The sequence below is a fragment of the Mercenaria mercenaria genome, chromosome 14 (genome assembly GCF_021730395.1).
Source record: "Mercenaria mercenaria strain notata chromosome 14, MADL_Memer_1, whole genome shotgun sequence".
In the NCBI taxonomy this organism is placed as follows: Eukaryota; Metazoa; Mollusca; class Bivalvia; order Venerida; family Veneridae; genus Mercenaria; species Mercenaria mercenaria.
The window spans coordinates 55,171,384-55,197,785 of record NC_069374.1 but is presented as its reverse complement, the minus strand read 5'-3'; the positions used below and the strand labels follow the sequence as shown (position 1 = coordinate 55,197,785).

At 36.5% G+C, this 26,402-nt stretch overlaps 1 protein-coding gene across 1 annotated transcript in view; it reads right to left on the bottom strand.

Moving 5' to 3' along the window:
- LOC123527553 (uncharacterized) overlaps window positions 1-17,708 on the bottom strand; it is a 78,820-nt gene extending 61,112 nt beyond the window's left edge. Inside the window, exons 1-4 of the mRNA XM_045307078.2 lie at window positions 17,628-17,708; window positions 3,543-3,984; window positions 3,199-3,270; window positions 1,310-1,754 (exon numbers count right to left, since the gene is read on the bottom strand). Of these exons, the coding sequence (XP_045163013.2) occupies window positions 1,310-1,754; window positions 3,199-3,270; window positions 3,543-3,929 (904 nt within the window). The 5' untranslated portion in view covers window positions 3,930-3,984; window positions 17,628-17,708. The remainder of the gene's footprint in view (window positions 1-1,309; window positions 1,755-3,198; window positions 3,271-3,542; window positions 3,985-17,627) is intronic.
- Window positions 17,709-26,402: the final 8,694 nt, after the last annotated feature.

Here is a 26,402-nt window from a genome sequence, read left to right as displayed (position 1 = left end):
ATGTATCAGTGCTATACACCGGACACGTTTAACAGCCACGTCTGTATCTAAAACGTTCTTACTCTGTCCCTCTGGTCAGACCGCTCTGTGTCTGTACCAGTAGAAGACGAATTTCGTGCCCTATGTGGCTGCGTTTGCAAACTGTAAAGCGCCTTTGAACGTGTTTATCATGAAAAGGGCGCTATATAAATCTGGTATAATAATGGTGTACGACGCCAACTTAAGAGAACATATGTGCATACGTGTCTACAATTTACTCATCCTGGTATTAAGGTCATGGCCGTCCCTTCCTTAGTTCACCACTGTGGAATAAGTTACCGCACAATCTTGAAAGGGAATAAAAGCATAAGATCTCTCAGCCTGTTTCCATGAACAAGCAGAACTACACTTCAGACAAATCATGTGTATGAAGTTTCATAGGATTCCCTTTTAAAATGAAAAAAATCTTGAGGGGAATGGAGCTGTTTGTCAAACCTTTTTCCTTTCTAGGAAAAGGTGACATATCGCTTGATAATGTAAAATTATGGGCTCTGAAGTAGTATGTTCCACATAGAAGGGAAAAGGAAAGGATGGTGTTCTGTTGTGATTATATTAATGAAGTTGCAAAAAAAAAAAAGAATGTATGGGAGGGGATGCGAACTAATGGTTATATATTATACTTAGAAATCTACACATTTCGTCAAAAGATGTTTTATAATGCATGTTGCTGCGATTCTTTTATAGAAAACCTCAAAATATAGTTTTCGGCACTAGTTTAAAATAGGTAACATCACTGACAGAACTTCTTCAAGCCAGCAGAATAGCCTTCACATATTAATAGATTTTTATATTTAACACAGGATTTTAACGAAAGGAGCGCTTAATATTTACTCAACGGACTTAACCGCTCTGTCTTTGTAGAATGATAAAGCAAAGAATTCAATGTTAACAATCAACGTATTGTCCAAATACGTTTAACTTGTAACATCTAACTTTTTAAACTTTAAAATAGTTATAGGTCCTTGATTTAAAGGTCAATATTACAATTTTACCGAACTCTTGTTTCTTTGCCGTTCCTATTGCATTTCTGATTGACACATTCGAAACTTACTGCAAGGATTAGAAGAATAGAATTATGAATGACACATTTAATCTAAGTTTATTTGGTGAAATAAATCGGCCATAACAAACGTGCCAGTAGGTTTTAGTTCGTTTCGTGCAGCGTGAAGACGATTCATGATTTCTGGTAGTTTTTGTACAATTTCGAAAACGCCATACCAATGTCACAAGCGTACATTTAAAAGGACGAAGGTAAAGGTAAATAACCAACCTGCTTTCTCTCGCAGTTTCAATTTTTCATCAATCTTTCTATGTGCAGCTGCAATATCTTCCTTAACCTCTTCAACGTTTTCTTTAACTACTTCAACATGTCCCTTAACTTCTTCAACATCTCCCTTAACTTCTTCAACATGTCCCCTAACTTCCTCAACATTTCCCTTTACTTGTTCAATATTTGCGGTAACTTCTTCAACTTTTCCCTTAACACCATCAACATTTCCCTTAACGACTTCAACTTTTCTCTTTACATCTTCAGACTCTTTTTTGACAATCTGCAGTTCCAGTTCTAAGTTTTTCTCCATTTCTTGCAAGTTTTCTATTTCTTCTTTTATTTTTTCCTCTGCCTCTGGATCAAGGGGGCTGTTTTTATACTCGTCAAGCTCTTGTTGAAGATTATGAATTGGATTTGGAACTGAAGTATTAAGTCTGAGAAGTACCTGCGGGAAGAAACAAATATATTATTAAGTATTATTTTGAGCGTAAAATATACGAGAACTCACGAGTGATTTTTTTTTTCAATTCACATGATAGCGGACTGAGCGATTCAAGCCAACGACAATAACAATAGTCAATACTATTCAAGCACCCAAAGAAATATTGTTTTAAACTATATTGTTAGGTATAGGCAGATAAGTACGCGCGAATTCAGTGAAATACATTTTAGTTACATTCAGACACAGCTTCATCGAGGAACGCAAGGGAAATTATATTTCAATTTTTTTTTCCTATTAGGCTAAGTGATGTTCAATGTGAAAGAATCTTTTAATTAAATTTTGCGAAAGATTACCCAGTATCTACATATACGCAGAAAAAGTATTCAAAGGATAAGAAGATTTTCGTAGATTTTGCTGTGTGGCGGTCGTAAAAAGTCGCCCCGACTTCATCTCAGTGTTGTTATATATTTTCTGGTCCTTAAGGGTCATTGATTTCAACACATTTAGATTTAAAGGGTGAAATCTCCTTTGAACAGACTCAATCAAACCGAGTCTGCAATTTTCACTATTTGCATTGTTCTCGTCGCTTCCGAAGGATCTACTTTCAAGATTATTTTTACTGCACAACAGCGGGTGTTAAGTGCTGTGTGGCGGCCGTAAAAAGTCGCCCCGACTTTATCTCAGTGTTGTCATATATTTTCTAGTCCTTAAGGATCATTGATTTCAACACATTTAGATTTGAAGATCGAATACTGCTATGAACAGACTCTATCAAACCGAGTCTGCAATCCCATCTTAATTCCCTTTGATACTTCCACTGTTTCGTGTTTGAAGTTATAATCTACAACGTTTGTATCTTTGGATATAAGTCATTGAATATTTTTGGTTTTAACGGTAGATTTTTCTCTCAAAAGACACCAAACCGGAGCAAACAGCAAGGCGTGCACAATGAGACTTTTGTGATATAAGTAAAACAGTAAACTGACACAGAAACATAAAGTGATTACTGCAGTTTATAAATAAACATTGCAAGTCCATTTTCTAGTTCCCAAACCTGGTTTATTGTAGAATAACCCGAGTTTCGAGTTCTTATGCGGAAGAATATATCATGAAGGCCGTAGGTCTGAGTGACATATTATTTCGCATAAGAACGAAAAACTCTGGTTATTCTACGATAAATCACAATTGGGAACCTGTTATTTCGATTCTAACACGACATTCTAGTACAACAGTGTAAGAAAACAATGGTAACTACTTTTACGACCGTGTTACGCACCTGGATCGGATGACGTCATTGCACGCGAGTGGTTTATTGCAGAATAGATTTTACTCTACATGTATGTATGTTATTTACTGGTCGTGTTAGAATCTCGTAAGTATCTTGATAAGACGGACCCATAGAGACCATACCCAGCTTCATTAAAAGCCAATTAAAAAGTACTGATACCTGTTCGACTTCATTCCACTTGTTCTGGAATGTTGCCTGGTCTATTCCTGTAGTAGACGCTATATGCGCTATCTGAAAGAAATGAACATGATGCATCTTCTAAAGTTCTCATAATTAAATAAATAACTGCACTGTTTCGTAAGTTAAACATCTCATCATCTGAAACTCTTTTGTTTCATATGTTTATATGTATCGTTAAAAAGAATGAATAGTACGAACTGTTTAAACTTTCATTTGTATTCAGTATTGTTAAAATTTCCTTCCAATGTTAAATTTGAAATAAAAATAATGTTGCAGTTATTTTACTGATAGAACAGATAAAAAATATAGTGAAGTAGATCTACCTCATTTCGTGTATTTCTCAGACGACATAAATCTGCCTCAACGGAAGTGTCAGCTTGCTGTGGTGTTGCACTCCAGTTATATTTAGTGTTTAGCCCGAAACTTTTCAGGTTTCTCAGCAGGCATGTCGCAAGAGTTAGGTCAATGTCCGTGATAGAAGGAGGATTGCCACCTTGTGGATATAGCAAATTGTACTGTGCCTGCGTTATTGTGTTCCTGTTCTTCAGAGTGTTAACTGAGGTCCTCTCATGATTAAGAAACACATTAAACGGAACATTGGAGCTCTTCTGATGAATTATGTTCCTTATGACTGTAGTGCCTCCATCTATAATAAGAGTTTGGAGACGAAACAGATGAACCCGGTCTTGTGATGGCTTTGCAGTTGCCATATTTATTTCGGTCTGACTTTGCCTCTTTATAGGTCTTGCAAATGGCGACCAAAAACTGTCAAGATACAAATCTGGTGGTTAAGTAATATTTTATATTATAAAGTATTACAATTTTTAAATAAGACCATTTGAGAACAATCTGATATTGCGATTGGCTCACCATGGAATTTGTATAAGATCTGCAAAGGGACAAGCCTTATTTTATCCTTTTACAATCGGCATCAAACACAGTACAGTCTGTTTGTCTAGTGACTACTATGAAAAACAGCTATAAAGCGGATCATTCGTTATTCGAGACCCGATAAAAAAAAAACATAAAAGGTCGGTGATACAGTTTCTAGAAGGTCACAATGTATACCAATGCTTCTGTAACCTGTCAGTCCACTTCACTAAATTTTGCTTTTTTAATTGTAGACTTTTTAATGTCATACCTAGATAATACATTGTCTATATTGGTTCTAAATAACCACAACATGCAGCATGATTTTCATTGCCAGATAAAGGGTAATACTTATTGGGGATACGAAGTGATTGAAAACAGATGCATAAAGGCCAATCCGTAATGTCAAGGACAAATAAATGCATTATTATATAATTCAGTAACTCTATCTCTGTAAATAATGATCAATTGCATAATCTGTTAATTTATAGTGCGATTTTTTTCTTATAGTGGCTGCGTACAGATACCGGATGTTTTGTTCGTAACAGTTGTGGAGCTGGAGTCACGAACAGTTTAGTTATAAGTCATGAAAAAGTAAACAAAATTCGCCTAGCTATCGTTTTTATGATTGTATATCGAAAATGAAAATATAAAGTACGAAAACTAGCCGAATTATGCGTAAATCAACAGGCCAAATTCATTTCGGAATTCGAGTATATTTCTTCATTATCTTTAGTGTTCTATCGATGATATTGCATCTGGGTAGTCGGTGTTGTCTAAATGCAGCAATAAAGTGCAAAGCAGACGTTAGAATGTATCTAGGCATACAGAAGTTATACTTGCTTTAAAGTGTAGCAGTTAAAGTGAGAGAAAAGACACAGAAACATTAAACATGGTCTCGGTAGCTACAATTTAATCTTTCTCAATTAAGTTACTTTGGAAAACAAAGCATTACCTTAGAAGCAATAAGCAAAACAAGATCTTTAAATTCAAATTAATATTTCTAGCTTAGTTCTTACTTTTACAGTTCTGATCTAGGATTATTTAAATGAAGTATTTAATCGCGTTGAAGACATGAAGTTATACTCAGATAAAGTCCAAAAGGTATGGCAGCAAATGGAGTACAATTGAAGGGACTGCCTTTTACATGCAAATGTAACTTATTATGCTTTTAACAAGTCGTCGCTATGTCATTATTTGTAACAATTGAATGTGTGGTACATGTATGAAAACCTGTGGAGGACAAGGACAAATAATTCCACTAAATTTTACTTTACTTATTGTAGATTTTCTGTTACTGTACCTCACTTTTTTCTACAATGGTAAAATCCCATTACCCGAAGAAGAGATATTTTGACTATCAGAAACATTTTCAACTCTTTTGACACGTGACCAAGCGAAAGTGACTGTCAGGTCATGTGACCGCGCTGTTATTTTGAATGTCATATAAATTAAGGGCAAATAACTGCTTCTATTTTTTAGCCAAATGACTGCCTCCCTTGTACACAATGTTATATTGTAATGACGTCACTATTCAATGTGTACACAGGTGATTACCGCGCTAGAGATGAAACTGTTGAATTAAATGAATTAAAAACATTTTTAAAACTTTTTTATGTGCTTGATTTTGTTCGGTATAATAAAATAGATATCATATGACAGCGTGTTTGACATTGATATTGTCAACCCTCGAAACAGAATGTCACCACTCGGCTTTCGCCTCGGGTGACATTCTGCCCTCGGGTTGACAATATCAATGTCACACACGCTGCCATATGATATTTATATATTATTATACTGATTCTATCCAAATTATGCAAGAGTGTATTGAGGCATCGTAGTAAACGTGAAAGGAAAGAGTGAGGGACATTCAAACATGTTTTGATAGCTGTGGCTAATATTTATAGGTTATTAGCTTTGTATCGTGAAATATGCACGAGTTCTTCAGGGGAAATATTGCGCGACTTTATGAGCGCAATATTCTTTCGCTGAAGAACGAGTGCATATTTCCCGATGCAAAGATAATAAACTTTTTATTACATACGCATCCACACGTATAAATATTAGGTAAATATCATATTTAGCTTGAATAGGATTGACACACACTACTGAACTAAATAGAAAAAAAAATAGTGCAACAACACACACTGAATTATGTCACGCACTCGATATGAAATTCAGGCGTCAGTGTATGGAAAAATATTGACGTTTCCGGTACCAGTGTAATTTAACGGGGAATAGAAACGAGTATGTAATAATTCGCGATATCTAAATGTAGAAATCAGACAAAATATTACCTTACCGGTTATAAGAACTCAAGAACTTTAAATCTAAATAGATTATTATATTACTGTAATATTTATGAAGTATTTGACAACAGATGTTGCAATAAACATAAATACAAAGCTGGAACCCTAAATTTTGTTTTAACTCGAGGAAAAAAAATGAAACATGAGGAATCATTCGAGAGCTTCATTATCATGACTTGTAGTGTTGACTTATTAATAATACTAGCTTAGTTACATTTGCGGAATTTCTTAGTCACATCGAGACAGAAGCATACAAATGATTTTTGTTCCAAACATAAAATGCGAAAGCAAACGATCTCATAGGTGTATTATTTTACGGGAAAAAGAACGATATGGATGATTCCCGAAACTTGCAAATTATTTGAACAAGTGTGCTATTTACTGAATGGACACATATAGCTTACCGATGTTGTGTAATCAAACAGTAATATCTTATAGAAAAGTATGTGCTACTCTTCTTGAGAGTGACACATTCTATGTTTCTATTGAATTTCAGGCAGTAGTCGCTGAGAAATACTCCTGAATATGGTGGCGCTATGGTTAACTTATGTTAAATATCCAAAGTCGTCTGACCGAAATACGAAGAAAATATGTGCATCTCCTCTTAATAGTTAAACTTCATATTAAGTATTTCTAAATTCCAACCTGTCATTACTGAGAAATACTCCAGACAAGAATTGTATTATAGTATACTACTGTTGAATAATCATTTGGCAATATCTCGGTGAAAAATCATCAAATCATAATATGAATGTTATACTTTTTATGCATCTCCTCTTGACAGCAAGGGCGTACGAACTGGGGCCGCAGGGGCCGCGGTAGCGGCCTCTATAATTTCCTCAAGAACAATTATTTGTAAACGTAACAGTGGGGGCCGCAGTTCTGCGGACCCAATATTTTGTACAGTATATTAAATTTAAGATTAAAAGAATTAATTTTATAAATCATTTTTACTCAAAAGTTAATATTTTATACTAAACAAGAGGGCCAAGATGGCCCTAGGTCGCTCACATGTGAAACACACCATAACAGTCTAAACATGTTTGACCTAGGGATTTCATGGAAACAAATATTCTGGGCAATTTTCATTAGACTTGGACCAAAAATGTGGTCTCTTGAGATTAAACAAGTATTTTATTTGATATGACCTAGTGACCTAGTTTTTAACGCCAGATGACCCATATTCGAATATGACTTAGACTTTACCAAGGCAATCATTCTGACCAAATTTCATGAAGATCAACTGAAAAACACAGCTTCTATCGCATACACAAGGTTTTACCTTGATTTGACCTAGTAACCTAGTTTTTAATTCTAGATGACCCATATCTAAACTTGACCTAGATTTCATCAAGGCAATCATTATGACCAAATTTCATAAGGATCAATTGAAAACTACAGCCTCTATCGCATACACAAGGCTTTTCCTTGATTTGACCTAGTAACCTACTTCTTGACCCCAGATAACCCATATTTAAACTCGTCCTAGATTTCATCAAGGCAATCATTCTGACCATATTTCATGAAAATCAATTGAAAAATACAGCCTCTATCGCATAAACAATGCTTTTCTTTTTAACCTAGTGACCTAGTTTTTGACCCACGATGACCCATTTTCAAACTCGGCCTAGATTTCATCAACGTAATCATTTTGACCAATATTCATGAAGATCAATTGAAAAATACAGCCTCTATTGCATACACAAGGTTTTTCCTTGATTTGATCTAGTGACGTAGTTTTTGACCCCAGATGACCCATTTTCAAACCTGGCCTAGATTTCTTCAAGGTAATCATTCTGACCAAATTTCATGAGCAGTTGAAAAATACAGCCTCTATCGCATACACAAGCTAAATGTTGACGGACGACAGACGACAGACAGACGACAGGACGCCGGACATCGAGCGATCAGAAAAACATTGCTCAGATGAGCTAATAAGAAATGAAGTTTAAGTTATGTAATATCTGTAGAGATATAACAGCAAAGATTCACGTCATACCATTTCTGGAAAGTTTTAAGAGATTGAATAAGTCCAATCACACCACTGTTCTCGTACGTAACAGTTGACGTTAATTCGTCTCACATTGAACTACGTTTATTTAATGTAAAATAAATAATTTTGTTCAGTGTATTAAATACAAAAAAACTTACATGTATTCTTTGTATTGCGTTACTTATTATATATTACGATAAGGGTTTATTTTGCTTATGGTCATGTAAATAGTAAGAATTTACTTGATACTTTAGATGCGATTCAGTACCCCAAAATGCATTAGAACTCGCCAGTTTTAATCCTGTTGTTTTGTTGTTGTTGTTTTTTGTTTTTTGTTGTTTTTTTATATTCCGGGGGATACCCCCGTATCCTACCCCCTTACGGGTGAGGGTATTACCCCCCCCCCCCCCCCCCCCACCCTTTGCGGCCCGAATATCAAACATCTTTCGACGCCCCTGGACAGTGAAGTTTCATATGAAATTCGAGCTGGTGATGGCTGAGAAATACCCCGGAGAGTAATTGTACTATAATATACTTCTGTTGAATAATTAAAGGGCAATAACTACATGCAAAGTCATTCGACCGGAACGCGAAGATAATATGCGCAGTTCCATTTGATATTGAAATTTCCTGTCAGATTCGTTAATTTCCAACCAGTGGTTGGTGAGTAACACTTTGTATGAAAATTGTACTATAGTATATTATTGTTAACTAATTAATGGACAGTAACTCGGTGCAACAGGAATTTGCGAATTTCCCTATGATAGTTAAGCTTTCTATAAAGATTCACAAAAATTCAATCAGCGGTCTGAGAATACTTCAGACAAGAACTGCGAACTAATGGACGACTTTATGCTTGCTTTTTGTGCGCATTAAGGTAAAAAAATAAAATAAGTAAAATAAATGAAAACAAACAAAAAACATCGCTATTTGTCCATTGGCAAGTCGGCCGTGTCGGGATCCGGACATTTGCTCCCCCTCCCCCACTACCCCCCACCCATGAAAAAGTGGACTACTTGACAGCTGAAATGGTAGATAGGACATTTGCCCCCAGTGCTTATTTCTGAAACTGACATTTGCTCCCCACCCTGCCAATATTTTTGTCCCCTAGTATTTTTTTAGGAACTTGGTACAAGAAATTCATCATATTTTTGGGGACAATGTCTTTGTTTTATACAATTTTGTAGTAGGTAATTGCCAAATTAACAAGTCTGAGTGTTTAAGTGTTAAAACATTGCACTAATTAAGAAATTACAACACTGTTATGAGCACTTTTATTACTCAATAATATGCTATTATTTGCCTTAACACCTGAAAGTAATTAACATATTTATCAAATTATTATCAATAAAACATTTTTTACTAAAAATGCCTGTAAATTTTGATAATAAAACAACAAAAATACAGTTACATATACTGGCATATAAGAAAAAACTAATTTGGGCGGGGGGGGGGGGGCAAATGTCCAATCCAAAATTAAGCAATGGGGGTTGGGGGGGGGGGCAAATGTCCTATCTGCCGTTTCAACTAGGGGGGGGAGGGATGGCAAATGTCCAACAGTTCATTTTTACATTTTTACATTGGTTGGCAAATGTCCTGGGGGTGGGAGAGGGGCCAAATGTCCTACAACCAGCCGTGTCACGTTTTGTTTTGTTCTTGTTTCTAGATCTTCTCGCGAAAGAACCAAAGTGATTTGCTTTTTTTTGTTAAACCATATTTGTTACTGCAGTACTCAATTATGGATGAACATTAATGACAGGTGTGTGTACCAGATAACAGACCTACGTTTTAAACTTTAGCAAGGATCCGTACCAATATAAACATGCATATAAATGACTTCAAGAAAATGAAACCATTCACAATCGAAACACATATTTTATATGCCCGTAGGTGAGCATATTTAAATGTGTGCGTACGTGCGTGCGTGTGTGAGTGCGAATTCCTGTCCTGGCTGTTACTCTGCCATCAATGAAGGGACTATGAGACGATGTGTCATGTGCAAGACCCAGATCCATACCTCCAAGGTGAAGGTCACACTTAGAGGTCAATGTTTAATAGGGTTTGTTTGTGTGGCAATTGGTCTGCTGATGCGTCAAGTGTGGTGTGCTGTGTGTTGTGTGCCTGTCATCTTCCGCTTTCAGCCTCCACCACTGGCTAGCCTTCTGGTGAAAAAGGAGCCGAGTGCGTAAGTCTTCCCTGCCAGTACATAGCCTCTCTGCAGACAAGCCCTTTTGCAGTGCCTCCGAGTTGGCGCCACACGGTAACTGAGCACCTTGCGGCCTCAGGCAGAACTGCAGGGGACTCGGAGGAGGTCTGCCCCCAGAAATGTGGCATGCCAAGCCCACCGGTGTGTGGACACGCCCCTGTGCCTATGAACAGACCCCCAGCTATAGCTCCTGTGTTCCCAGGATAGGGTTTTAACTCGGAACTAAGGGTGAGGAAACCCCGAAAGAAACCTAGAGAGTTAAAGACAGAGGTGCTGGGTCATTGGCACTCTCTTAACGAACCACAGCACCATGCAATATTGCTATGACTACACAGCCATCCGGTATTCAAAAATATGGTGCTGAATCTCAGGTCCCTCCAGGGGGATTCAGTGCCGGGCTCAGAGCCTCGACAGAGTCCACCCACAGCTACTGGGGGTCCCTCCTTCACTCCACAACATGCAAAGAGAAGAAGGAGGAACATACCAAGAAGAAGAACCAATTCGCATCAACCTTTCAGGCTGATGCATTGGAATGCGGAGGGTGTCTTCAACAGGAAAGATGAACTTGAGCATATCCTCCATGAGAAAGACATTAATGTCTGTTGCATTCAGGAAACTCACCTACAGCCAGAGAAATCCTTCAAGGTCAGAGGATACCAGTGTTTCGCTGTGACAGAACTGGCAGACGAAAAGGAGGCATCATGGCATTGGTCAGGAACAACATCAGCGCTGTCCAGACCAACACGCATATGGATGACTCCGAGTTCCAGGTTCTGAACCTCAGAAAGAAGGAGTTCAGTTTGAAACTTGTGAACATATACTCTCCAAGTGACAAAGCTCTGTCCCTCGACAAAGTTACAACTGATGAAACCAGGTTCATCATTGTAGGAGACTTTAACAGTCACTCACAAAGCTGGGGATATGACCACCAGGATAAACGTGGAGAGGAAGTGGAGACCTGGCAAGATGATAACAAGATAAACCTCATCAACAAGCCATATGATCCCCGAACTTTTTACTCCAGAAGCTGGCGAACAACATCAACAACTAATCTTGCTTTATGTACTGATGACAAACATAGACATGTCAAGCGGGAAGTCAATGAACAACTAGGAGGTAGCGACCACCGTCCAGTCCAACGTACTCTACTTCACCTAACATCCCCAGATGGAACTACAAGAAGGCCAGGTGGACCTTATACCAAAGTCTGAGTGATGAGCTCTGTAAAGACATCAGAGTGGAAGGTAGAGACATCAACCGGGTTGTCAAAGACTTCAACGCTAGTATACTTAAGACTGCTTACAGCGCCATTCCAAGGGGAGCAAGAAAGGACTATAAGCCCTACTGGAGTGATGAGTTGGAGAAGCTACAGGCAAAGTTATCAGAAGCCAGGGGGAGGAAGCAGAAAACAATCCCTCACAATAAAGTAACCTCTCTCTACAGCAAGCCAAGGCCAAATTCCTCAGGCACAAACGGGAAGCACAGAGGAAAAGCTGGAGAAACAAAACAGCCTCGCTCAACCTAGAGCGAAATGGCCAAAAGCTGTGGAGATTGACGAGACAGCTGAACGATGAAGAAACAGGAAGAGGCTCAGTAACTCTGGAAGAGAATGGTGAACTGTTGACGGGTAAACAAGCGGCAAACACTTTTGCCTTTAACTACAAAGATGTTTCCAACATCCCCATCAGCAGGGAACGGCAAAGGGAAGCCCGAAGAGAAAAAGGGAAAGGCGGACAAGCCAAGTGACACCAGAATGCATGAAGCAGGGTCTTAAACTGCATGAGCTACAGACAGCTCTTAAGCAGTTGAAGACAAAGAAGTCTCCTGGACCAGATGGAGTCACAAATGAAATGCTGACCCATCTAGGCACTGAAGCAATTTGCAAACTCCTGGAAATTTACAACTACAACTGGACACAAGGACTGCTTCCACAGATATGGAAAGAGGCATTTATGATCCCCATCCACAAGAAAGGGAAGGATCCAAAGAAGGCTGCAAGCTACCGCCCAATCAGCCTAACCAGCTGTGTTGGAAAGACCATGGAGAGGATTGGGAATGCACGCCAAAAGTGGTACATGGAGACTAACAACCTATTCGCAATGCAACAAGCTGGCTTCAGACAATTCCGCACACATACCTATCACAAGAGATAGAGGACGCCTTCCAAGAGCAGAAAGTCGTGCTTAATACATATGTTACTATATATAGTAACAAAAATGAATGTGTTTTCAGCAGGTTATTGCTTTCACGCACTGATTATCACTTATCGGCCCGGGCCGAAAACTCATAATCATAATCCGCCCGGTGAACACGTGCGCGTGAAACCAGTAGCTACATTAAACGTCATCATAGACATCATAATGGTCTGTCACTGGTCTACACGTTAAACCGTTGTTTATCGCAGAATTACAATTCTTGGCTTAAAGTTAGTAATAAAACATGACATGCTCATATTTAGATCTACTTTGGAGCCAGAGTCCCGAGTCTCAACAGTGTTCAAGTATGCGTTGGAAAACAGCATGATTCGTACCAATGTCGACGAAGTTGCGGGTTTCTTCTTAGGGAAAATGCATGTTTGCTTTTCATAAACATAGATCCAGATATCTAGCTTGTCCAGAAATAAAATCGCAGTTTTTTTCTCTTTTTTTTTCTTCAAAGTATGTGTTCTTCCACATTTTTAGAATGGCGATTTGTTAAACTCACTTATAACCCCAAATTGCTTCCGGCTACGAACAAATACAGATTTTGCGACAAGAGTGCCCCAAACTATTTAGCCATTGAAATCTATCGACAGGAGTTGTTATTCTACCTTCCTTGAGTAGTGCAACAAAACATATGTATTAAAAACATTAATACACGCAAGAGCCTGGCCGGGAGGTGATAATCGGCCCGAAATTCATAATGGCCCGAGAGCTTTATTCATTTTCCGAGCCGATTATCACCTCCCGGCCCGGCTCTTGTCGTGTATTAACCTCTAATTACAGCATGGATTGATCTGCAGAGGGCGTTTGACTAAGTCTGGACTGATGGCCTCCTCGTCAAGCTGATGGGGACTGGAGTAGGAGGTCACATGCTGTGGTGGATTAAGTCATACCTCCACAACAGGAGAGCAAGAGTCAGTTTAGAACATGCCAGCAGTAGGAAGTTCCTGTTGCGTCATAGTGTCCCACAGGGCAGAGTCTTATCCCCTACACTCTTCTTGCTTTTCATCAATGATCTGGTGTCTGAACTACCGAAAGGAGTTCAGGCTGCTCTCTACGCTGACGATCTGGTGTTATGGCGTAAGGAAGAACATGCCACTACAGCCACATACAGGATGCAAGAAGCCATCAACAAGCTTTCAGCTTGGGCTGAAGAATGGTGTGTATCGATCAATACAGAGAAATCGTCCACCACACTATTCTCCCTGTCGTCAAAGCAGAGGGCGGGAAAATCAAGATTGGAAATACTTTGCTGATTGAAGCAGACGAGGCAAAATACCTCGGAGTGACTTTGACAAACGGCTAACCTGGAAGCCCCACATTAGTAAAGCAGAAAGGGAAGGCCCGTAGGAAGCTTGCCATGATGCGCAAACTTGCTGGAACAACGTGGGGAGCAAATGAGCAAATACTCAAGACGGTATATCAGGGAACAGTGAGACCCCATGTAGAGTATAGCTCAACTGCCTGGTCCACTACTGCCAAAACTAACCAACAGGCTTTAGACAAGGTCCAGAACCAAAAAAAAACAAAGACAAATATCAAACAGGGAATGCCACGTACCAAACACGCAGCCTCCCCAAAACGAAACCCACAGCACGCAGACGCGTACACCACAAGCACACACACACACATACACATACACGCGCACACACACAAAGCCAACACATAAGGACAAAACGAACAAACAAAGGAACACAGTGGGGCACCGCCTTGGAACGGTCAGTGGCAAAAACACCACTGGGGAGCTTAAACCAGCATTGCGGATCATGACAGGTGCTACAAAGTCTACACCAATCTCCTTCACGGAGAAGCTAACAGGCACACAGCCGTTACAAGACAGAAGACATGCAAAGGTTCTGCTTCAAGCAGAGAAGTTCAGGTCTTTTCAAGACCATCCCATGAAAGCCAAGCTAGATGGCTACACAAAGAATCAGCTCCGTACATGAGGCAAAGAAACTCAACCGAGAGTTCAAAACTGAGCTGAACATACCAACGACTCCCCTAGGTAGTGAAGATATTATAAACCCACTAGCGAATGACCTGTCCTCAGTGACTGTGAGACTTGCTGTTCCTCTTTTTGACTGCGGGGAGCAAGAGGATGAAGGCATTCGGAAGAGCTTCACACTTGCTATGATCAGTGAAGACTATCCTCCGGAATCATGGACTCATGTCTATACAGACGGATCAGCCACATGCGCCGTCAAAGATAGAGGAGCAGGAATTTTCATTCGATACCCATCTGGCAAGAGAGAAACACTACATGCGGCCACAGGAAAACACTCCAGCAGCTACAAGGCAGAGATTGAAGCACTCATGAAGGCCGTCTCAATAGTTGAAGACTCGGCAGAAGAAAGCTCCTCAGTCGTCTTTCTCACAGATGCACTGTCTGTCATGGAAGCTTTGATCAACAATAAAGCTCCGCAGCTAGCCAGGAGAATGCAGAGCCTGAGTATAACCTGCAAAGTATCACTTCAGTGGATTCCATCCCACTGTGGACTTGCAAGCAATGAAAAGGCAGACAAACTGGCTAAGCTAGGAGCTCAGTCAGAACAACCAACAGAACCTGTGAGTTACAAGGAGAAAGTCACCATCACCAAGGCACTAACGAGACCAAGGATGGAGGAAGATGCTTTTCATCTCCTTGATCGGTCTGAATAAGTAAAGATAGTTAGGCTCCGCTCAAGGTACAACAAGCTCAATGCTCACATGTACAAGAAATACAGACTGACCTCATCGCCAACTTGTCCATGTGGTGAAGAAGATCAGACTGCGGAGCATATACTTCAGAGATGTAAAAGGCATGACCAGGAGCGAGCTGCGACTTGGCCGATAGATACCTCAGTCCACCAGAAATTGTATGGAGGCATTGAGGATCTGCGGCAAACCACAAGTTTCACCGAGGCTACTGGTCTGACAGTGTAGTCGCAAACAAAAAGAAGAAGATAGGGTTTGTTTCGTGTCCGGCCAATTTTAGAATAACTTGGTATAAATATTTACCACAATAAGACAATTCGTCATGCGCAAGACCCAGACCCCTAGCTCCAAGTTTTATGGTCACACTTAGAAGTCAAACGTTAACCTGGTCTGTTTCATATACAGTCTATAACCCTGTCATTCATTAAGAGGATTTTGGAAGTGTTTGGCATAAATGTTAACAATAATAAGACGACGGGCCATGTACAAAATCAGACCTCTAAGTCTAGGGTCAATGTAACACTTAGATGTTCAAGGTTAACATGGTCTGTTTCTTGTCCAGTCCATACCTTTGTTTTGCCATCGATGGAGGGGTTTTAACATTATATTGCAAAATGTTTCCTATAATTAGACGTGCCATGTTGAAGACCCCTAGCTCTAAGGTTAAGTTCAAATTAAGAAGTAGCATGTTTACATTGTCTTTTTCTTGTCTGGTCAAAATTTTTACACATTTATCAAGGAATTTGAAAATAGATACACACAAATGTTAACCATATTAAAAACGGGTCTCTCAGGTTAAGGTCAATGTTACAAAATGATTCATACCTACAATATTCTAGAATAATTATTACAGACAACAGTAGCATTTTTGGTAACGCTTCGAGGGCATTAGTCACTAATTATGCCCTTGATTCATTAGAAAAACTTCAAAGAGACCAATTTGCAATAGCGTTACTGTAAGCATTCGCATCCTAACATGTTTTTCTTCACAGCTTTTCCATTTGAATCGGTGCCGCAACCATTACGAAAGTGATTAGAAAAATACTTCCATTATAATATACCTTTATGCTGTTGAAAAGGATAATTGTGGTTATTTTTGTTGGTTTCACGTCGCCTCGCACCGACACACTTATAGGTAATCAGGCGTCTTCCCAACTTTGATGGTCGAGAAAGACCCAAGGTGCCCCTCCATTTATCATCCCCCTGTGAAGGCGTAGGGATATAGTTTTGGCGTTGTCCTTTGGCGTACGTCTTTTCGTCCGTCTGTCCGTCCCTCACTCCAACCCCCAACATTTTCTTTTTATTTTATTTTCCATCAATATCTATCATTAACATGTGATGTTTTGTACACTCACCTGGAAACACTCCTCCCCTCCCCCACCATCCACCCACCCATCCCCAACTAAGAAAATCATTCTTTTTTATTCTTTTTTAAACATTCCATGAATATTTATCAGCAAGTGAAGTTGTAACCACAAACACCCACCCATTCCCCAGCCCCTCCACCACCCACGTTCCAGATTTCTTACTTGATTGTGTTCTATTTAAAGGACATCTGTTCTTTTATGTTCAAATGTGCCAAACTGCTCATTGAAATAGAATATTTCATTCTAATTACCCTTAAAGTTCACATTTCAGATAACTTACATATAATTCTAAAAGCTGAACTTATTATAGCAGCATATTTCATCCAAAATAGTTTCATTAGTCAGGATCAAAATGTAATATACATTTATTACGTACACCTAAGACATTTGTTTTCTGTTAATCCCGACCAATAAGATTATTTGCTTCATAGTAACATTCTAAACTTTTTGCCGGATATTTTTGCTATTCCACAACGAAGCCATTCGGCGGGGAAAACTAATAAATTTAATTTACTTTTTATTTTATAGCAAACGTGCACCTGGGTAGAACAACCGACCTTCCGCAAGCCAGCTGGGTGGCTTCTTCACATGAAGACTTCACCGCCCCGAGAGATACTCGAACCCATATCAGTTGGGGGCAAGTAATTTGAAGTCAGCGACCCCATCCGCTCGGCTACGGAGGCCCAATCGTGATTATGAAGATGGGAGCGGCGATGATAATAATGTTAATGACGATGAACAATTTATTTTAAAGTACAATGTACTTACTAAACATTTTATCCACATATAACACTCATTCTGCTACAATCCAAATGTCTTCGTTCATATTGCACTAATTACATAGTTAACATATTGCGCACACGGCGGGTAGTGTATTTATATACTTATGGTTATCAATCTAGCATCATGTGATGACATACTTGACTGACATTTGAATTTGTTTGATCTCAATTTTGTACACTGACAAACCTTTTTATATTACAAACCATTTTACTCTACTCGCTTGGTACACTAACAGACGGAAAACGGATAACTACTTGGGCTATGGCAGACATGCTAGGGGTAGCATTGTCTGTGAACAAAATTAACCTTTATTTTGATTGAAAAAGTACAAAATCAATCGGAAATATTAAAGATATGAAAATGAAAATAGATCTACGATGTCATAGTGCTCGTCTCTTCCACCACTTACGTCCTTTGGCTTAATTCAGTTGCCATTTAACGCTACGTTATGGCCTAGCCGTGCCTTCTTATTACAAACATTAGATGACATAATTGTTATTCAATCAATCTTGGACGCTTTGTCCATTAGGACGATTAGGCATGGGGTCAAATATTAAAGACGAACCACAAAATAGCTGAATTCTTTTGTATTTCCATGACAGTAATTGTAAATGATCTGCATAAAGAAAAATGAGAATAAACTGGTATCTAGTTACAAACTGACAGTGACATATATTAAAAAAGTGAAATGATATTTTTCGGTGTTCATGCGAAATGAACGAAAGAAAAGGGTCGGAAAATCCATGTTTAATTTTCTGATCTTATTGTGTCTTCATTTCTCATGAACACCGAAGAAAACTATATATATATACCATACTGATCAACTGCGATGTCATCTAAGGAATATTCTCCCTGGCTACGCGGACGTCGTCAAAAAGCGGTCCGTTATTACTAAGCAACGGTGACGATACTTTCTCGCCTTTTGTTTTGCTGTTCGTACGAATGAACGTAATGATTTTCAATGGAAAAGAATAAGGCAAATGTAAATTAAGTGTTTAATGTCATAATATATTGTTAAATTAATGTAGTAGTATGAACAGTATATATTTGATGTATTAAAGTGAGGTTACACCAGTCAGATTAAATTGTGAAAACACATTCATTAAGGTACATTCTATAGCCAAAATATCGACATTTTAGTGCTTGTCTTTACAACCATTTTGCGATTTTTTACTGAAGAATTACATAATTTGATGAATGAAATGCCTATTGAAAATGATTTAGCTCTCGTTTGAAGTATATATCTTGAAAAACAAATGCCAACTTGTACCCGAAAATCTGGACAGAAGACAGAAAAAAATATTTTTAGGCGGTCATATTTTTTCAAAATCGACAGCTGCTACATTCAAGCATTTTTCTGCCTAAAATTGTGACCAAACGTACCTAGATAATTATCACTTCCTGCGGGGAAATAAATTTTTTAAAAAAATTTGATGAAAGGGCCTTTTGAGTCGAAAATTTTCAGTAATTTTTATTTTTTCTTTTTTTTCATGCAGACTCATCTTTCCCAAAACTAATTGAGAAAACATGCGTATCTATGAAAAAAAACCAAAATTTTCTTACAAGGGCATACACAAAAAAATAGATGTGTAAATTTTTATTTTAGAAAGGGTTGCAGTCAAAAGTAATTGACAGAAAAATGTAATTTCAGCATTTTTTTTTCAAAAAAAAAATGTGTTATGGTAAAATGGATCGGGCTGAGCACAGGGCCCTTTTGGGGATTTCATTTTTTCGGAGCTTAACGTGAAAACATTTAAAGCCAGGATTCACAAACTTTAACTTTATGCTTTAATTATTTTCAAAATTGCTTTAATTAAATTCACGAAAATAGCATAGGAAAAAACTGGAATAAATTTGGATATTTCCTTCGGAAGTTTACAGGACTTCGTCAAAAGGTCTCCCTCGGTTTACATTTTTTGACAGGGATTGTTCAGGACTAAAATCGGGAACAGTGGAAAGTGCAAAGTTATTAGATTTTTATAAATTAATTATTTTTGCAACGGTTAAAAGTAAGGTTTGATTTAATGACTCTATTTAAAGTCTGAGAATGATTTGCCTATTTTTGGGGGGGAGAACATAGCATATCTTTTGTACACTGCCCACTAGTTTCATTGATCCAGGTTGTCTACAACAAATCGTCTCAGATCTTAAAATAGGTCATGCAGGTTTAACGCATTGTTTCATAGAAGTGTGAATCGATCGAATAAACGAATAGATATTGTCATGAAAAAAAACGTTGGTACTTTTTGCATTCAAATTGACATAATTTGAACATAGACTCTGCTTTTTATCAAAAAATATGTCTGATGGACGTGCTGAATCACCCGGGCAAAAACCATAAAATTTTTTTTAAAGAACAAAATTAAAATCAAGGCTACTGGCATTTAATCCGTTTGTTTGTTTCAGATGAATGTTTACCTGCACCATGGAAACAATGTCATTTGCAAACTTTTAAACTGTTGGGGCTTTTACATTGACATTTTTTTTCTTGTTCAACGGAAACATGATGTCGACCAAACATTCAGTAGGTAAAGTCATGTTCAAATTTTATTTACAAACTTTCGTAAAAAAAAAAGAACAATGTCTATAGTAACCCAAAAAAGGGACCCTTGCATAGCTGAAAAGGGTCGGGGGGTCTAAATGAAGTGATCTGCCCCAAAATATCAAAAAATTTATACATTTATACAATGGAATAAATTAACACAGTAGGCCTATATTACGAAGAGTGATTAAAAAATATATCATAGATTAATTATCAAATTTTCATGGCATGCATAATGTTCAATTTCATAAATCAACGGCTGCGCCCTACAGAATCACATAAAGAAATTAAGTACTTTGGTGTTTTAAGATCTTAATCCCCACTTGTCAAGTTCCTATATATTGATTTCCTTATGGGGGGGTTTTAAAATATAAAAGCTTTTTTTTTTTTTCACCATTTAAATTCAGTTCAGTTTGAATTTTTTTTGGGGCAAATCATACCAAAAATAAATGTATTCAAAAAAATGTGTGCAATTTCAATTGGCTAAAGCATTTTTAAAGTTATTTTTAAAATTATAAGCAATTTTGTCCCCTCTGCCCCAAAAAGTGGACATTTTGCTGAAGGTATTTTCAACTGTGTTTTACTTTAAAACCCCAAACTTTAATTGTTACAGTTTTGGCTTTTTTTAAATAAACTAAACTTGCACATTTAAAAAAAAATACTTTTTTCTTTAACACGTTTTATTCTACCTATTCATCTTGTGAGGGAAGCCCCTTCATAAAAAAAATAGTGAACATTTAAAATAACACTACAATTTATAACCCCATTACTTTTTTTTAAAGTCAAATTTTTTTTCAAAATTTTTACCCTTCGCTTTGAAAACCCCTTTGATTTTTTTTTTTTTAAAAATAACTTTTCGAATCTTTATTTTTGTCTATACACCCAAAAAGTCCTTGAAGTTTTCTTTAAATAAAATGGGTTTTTACTTTATTTCCCTAAAAAAGGAATTTACAATGGTTTACAAAAGCAGCTTTCTTTTAAAATTAACCCAAAGTGTGTCCCCTGGCCCCTTTTTTTTGCTTTATCGGGTTATCATAGCATTTATCGTAATTTTTTTGGGCGTTCATATTCTTAGCAGTGTGTAAGTTAATGCAGGATTATTGTTAATTAAGCATTATATAAGAACCCAGGACAATTCAAATTTTTTTTTTTGCATTTTCCAATTTTTTGGTTTTTAAAAGGGGAAAACATCAATTTTAATTAAAGTTTACCTACTATGAAAATATTCAGACTGAGGTGTTGAAAGAATTTTACTTCATGAAAAAATTTCATAAAAATATTATTTTGCTGCCTTTTGTCCCCTGTGATCTTTTAAATTAGTAGCATTTAAAGATGTATGAATTTTCCCCTTCCCTTTTTTCCCATGCATGGTATTTTGTCATTTTTCTACTCTGATAGCAGGCAGAAAAACTAAATGATTTTCAATGTGTTAATTGTGTTTAAAGTCACGTATTTTCTTTTAAGCATCATGTTGCTGAATTTTCATGTTGTTTTTGCGAAAATTTTCAGTTTTGAGTTTTTTGTGGGAAAAAAGTAATTGTTATGCTTTTGTCTTAAGTGATCCCATTAATTTGTTTTTGAACAAAAAAAAAAATTTCTTCATGAATATTACATGATTTTTAGTTTTGTGCCCCTTGCACTCTTAAAAATCACCAGACACTTTTAAAATTTGGAATTGGTTTAAAACCCTGCAAATGGGGAAAAAAAAAAGTTTTATTTTTAAATTTAAATTTTTTTTCATTCAGCAACAACTTTTAGGTAAATTTTTTTTTATGTCGTTTGTGCAAAAAAGGGTGATTTTTAAAAAAACCAAAGTCCAAAAACTTTTATTAAATAAGTTTCAAACTTAACAAACACCTTTCATATATGTTGAAAAAACATTTACTGTTATAATATTTCCTTTGTCATAAAACACTGCAATATTTACACCCATCTTACGGGAAAATTTCTTATAAACTGAAGGCTTTTAAAAATATTATCTGTTTGGTTTTTCTCAACTTTTTCCCCAAAGTTGTATTTTTCCCTTTAAAATTTGAATTTTTGCTATCAAAAAAAAATGGGGGACCCCCAAAAGAAATTTTTTGTTTTTCCACCCCAGGAACATTTTGCTTCTTTTTTTTAAAAAACCCCAATATTTTTCCCCTCATAGTTTTTTTTATACAAATATACTTATTTAAGTTTAAGATAAAATTTTATTCAAAAAAATAATGGGACAATAATGAAAAAATTTCCCAAGAAAAAGACTCCCAATTTACAAACCTTTTTATAAGGTAGGTGTTTAAAAGGTTTTAAAAAATGTATGCATTCAGATTTTTTTTAAAATTTAATAACTGTTTTTTAAAATTTATGTTTTTGTATTTTTAAAATTGTTTTAATGTAAGTGTCAGAAATTTATAGAGAAATCAAGTTAATTGTGAAAGAAAAAATTATATATATATAAATGTACATGTTCGGTTTTTTTTTGTTCTATGATATTGAACAAAAGGCCTCAATGCACCCAGTTTTGGAGCTTTGGCTAAAATTGAACGTAGACATCAAAGGTACAGGATAGTTTAGAGCTGCTTTTTATGTAATTTTTTTATGTAATTATTTTTATCTTTTCAAAAAAATTTGGGTACATCGCACGAAGTGGACGGGGACATTTGTCAGGATTATCAAATTGATTATTTGTTCTTCATTTTATGTCATTTTCTTTTTAAAATTTCAATCATAGCTTCCTTCATACCTTTTGCATTAAAACTCTCTTTTGCGATTCCATATTCAAATGGATCAGGGAATACTTCAGGGCCCAAGCAGCGAATTATCCTTATTAAAATTTTAAGGGGTTTTTACGTTGATGACATTTTTCTAAAGTTATGGCCTTTTAAATCTTGAATTAAAAAAAAGGGTTTTACAGTTTTTTTTCTTTTTTTTTTTAGTACCCCGCCCTCCCCCATTTTCTGTTATGCCTTGAAACTTGTTTTACACTTTTACCTTAAATGAAAATAAAGGCCCTTTTATTTTTCACCCTAAAATCAAAAATATGGAGGTTATGCCCCTTTTTTATTAAAAAATTTATATTTATTCCCCCTACATTTTTTCATACTGTGCACAGGCAAAAGTAAGGGTATATGAAATTATAAACATGAAGTGGCATGCCATTTTGAAAAGACTTCATTTCAGGTTACTTTTTTTGAGTGATGCCTTTAAAATTCACAAAAACACTTGACATTGGGTTGCCTCTCAAGTTTCAACAATTCTAAAAAATTTGTATACATTATGGACTGGTGATCTGTCCCATTTTTTGTGTTTTGAAATGGAATGCTGAAGACTACAGACAAAATTATCATCTTTTAAATTTCAAGCTGTTTTTTCTTTATTATTGTGTAAGGTATGGTTTTTCCACTTCTTAATGACATTTTTCTTGATAATGTCTGTCAGATGATAAATATAAATTGTAAGATTTTACATTCAAAAATTTTTTGTGTTTTATAAAACAAAAAAAAATTTAATTTTATACTAGTGTAAAAATGGTTTTTAAATTTTTCCACAGTGATCACTAAAGGGGCCACAATTTTTTTTAAAGCACTGGTCAACAAAAACTGAACTATTTGAGGGATCATACATCTAGAATATATCCATATTTCCGAATCAAAAATAGAAATATCAAGTATTAGGAGAAGAAAAGTATGCACATGTATGAAAAAACTGCCTAAGAATAATTTGCAAAAACATTAAAATTTTTAAACAACTGCTAATTGCATAAGGAAGTTAAGAAAGGTTACTCTTTGGAAAAATGGTCCAGTGAACATTTTTTTTAAAATTTTGTGGAAAATTTGAATAAAAATTGAAACATGGCACGGGGGATGATAAAAAAGGTTTAAATCTTTTTTCCAAACACTTTGGGGGGAATCAGAGAAAAAATTTCAAAAATTTGGGAAAAAGAAATTTTTGTAGAATGAAAATTTGTTTTTTAATTTACAAAATACTTTTTACCCTCAAACGTTAATGAAATATAAATAGGAATTTAAAAAGTGTGGACTTTGTTAATCTTCAACTTCTCTGAGCATAGTTCTACATAAAAGTTGAACTTTAAAAAAATTTATCTTGTAAAAAAAGGAAAATTTCTTTGTTTTATGAAATTTTTTGGGAGTTTCAATGTAATTTTTCTAAAACCCAGACCACGTCCAAGTCAAGGTTAAACTGATGTCAAAGGTTAAAACTGTCTGTTTCTGTCTGGTCAAAAACTGCCTTTCAAAAAGGGGATTTTGGAATTATCGGCAAAAATGTTACCAAAAGAGAAAGTGTTATGCAAAAGACCCAAACCCCTTGCCCCAAGGGTCAAGGTCAACTTAGAGGAAAAAGGGTTTAATAGAGTCTTTTGGTGTTGGTCAAATAGCCTGCGACCATAAAAGGACATTTAGATAACTTGGATAAATGTTCACCAAAATACCAGGTGTCATGCTCAAAACCAAGACCCTAGTCAAAGGGTCACATTTGGAGGAAAAGGTCAGATAAAAAAATGACTTTGCCCATACATTTGTTCAGCAGGAGGTTTTTTTTGGGGATGTACAATGGAAAAAATTTTCATCAAATGAGAGGGTGTGATGAGTAAGAAACCCGGGCCCCAATCCTTTGCTGTTAATAAATGCTATTCTGTTAAAATTCTTTCTATTAACCCTTTCATGGAAACATGATTATTTGTCTTTTTGGGCCAGTGTTTTTTTCATGATCGCCGCAATCCATGCAGTCTGATGAGATCCACTGTTCGCTTTCAACCTATTTTTTTTGGGAAAATCCCGTTTAACAGTTAAAAGGGACTGTCCAATTGAAAAATGGCAAGTTCATTATAGAAAATTTAGAGGGTAAGGGTTAATATTAGCCTAGGAGAAAATTTGGGGCTACTTTTCTGTAGAACAACACGCATGTTTCATCCAATTTTGATGTATTTTGAGTAAGGCGCCTGTAATTTCTTTTTTGGGACTTAGATTTTTTCAGAAACTTCTCTTTTTGTCACTATAAACAAAATATAGCAAAATTTTTTTTAATTGAAGTAGGGAGAAATCAAGACCATTTTTTTCCACTATTTGGGGAAAAGGGGGGGGGGGGGGGGGGGGGGTTTTTTACTACTCGCCCCGGGTCGGGGGTTACCCTTCTTTGGGTTTAAAATTTTTCGGGAACTTTGTTTTTTTTGTCATTCTTTGTTCATTGCTTGTATCTTTCTGTAACTTTCAAAACATTTTCCGTTACAAACAAAATTTTTGTAGGGGCGACCCATAACCCCAAGTCAAGGTCACCAAAGGGGTTAACTTTGGTTTTTTTTAAGGTTTTAAAATTTTTCGGCAACCTTTGTTTTCTGTCAATCTTTTTCTATTTTTATTGTTACTGAACTTCCCATTTAAAAATTGTCCAGTATACAAAAAAAAAATGTGTGGGTCTGAGCCCTTTTTACCCAGGGCAAGGTCACCAAGGTGTTATCTTATAGGAATTTTTTAAGGGTTTAAAACTTTTGGCAACCTTTTTTTTTTGTATATCTTGTTATATTGCTTATATCTTCTGTAACTTCACATTAACATTTTCCAGTATAAAAAAAAGTTTGGTTAGGGGCGAGCCTATTATACCCAAGGTCAAGGGCACCAAGGGGTTATACTTATTTTTTTAGGTTAAAGTTTTTTGGCAACCTTTTTTTTTTCTGTCATATCTTTGTTTCGTTTTATATCTTTCGTAACTTTACATAAACATTGTCCGTATACAAACAAAGTTGTGGGAGGGGGTTGACCAGAGGTCAAAATCACCCCGGTCTTCCTTAGGTTTTTTTTGGTTTTAAAGTTTTTTGGAGCCTTTGTTTTTCTGTCAATTTTGTTACTTTTGTTATATATCTGTATCAACTTTGTCCCCGCTTACAAAAAAAGTATGTGTAGGTGGGCCAATACCAAAGGGCAAAGGGCACCAAAGGGGTTATACTAGGGTTTTTTTTAAGGTTAAAGTTTTTCGGAACCTTTTTTTTTTTGTATACTTTGTTCTGTTGCTTATATCTTCTGAAAAATTTTTTTTAAACATTGTCCAGTAACAAAAAGTTGTGCAGGGCCCATTGTACCAAAGGTCAAGGGCACCAGGTCTTTCACTTGGGTTTTTTTTATGGTTTGTTTTTCGGCAGTTGTTTTTCTGTCAATCTTTGTTTCTTTTGCTTATATCATACGTAAGTTTAACTTTGTCCAGCATACAAAAAAATATGTGTA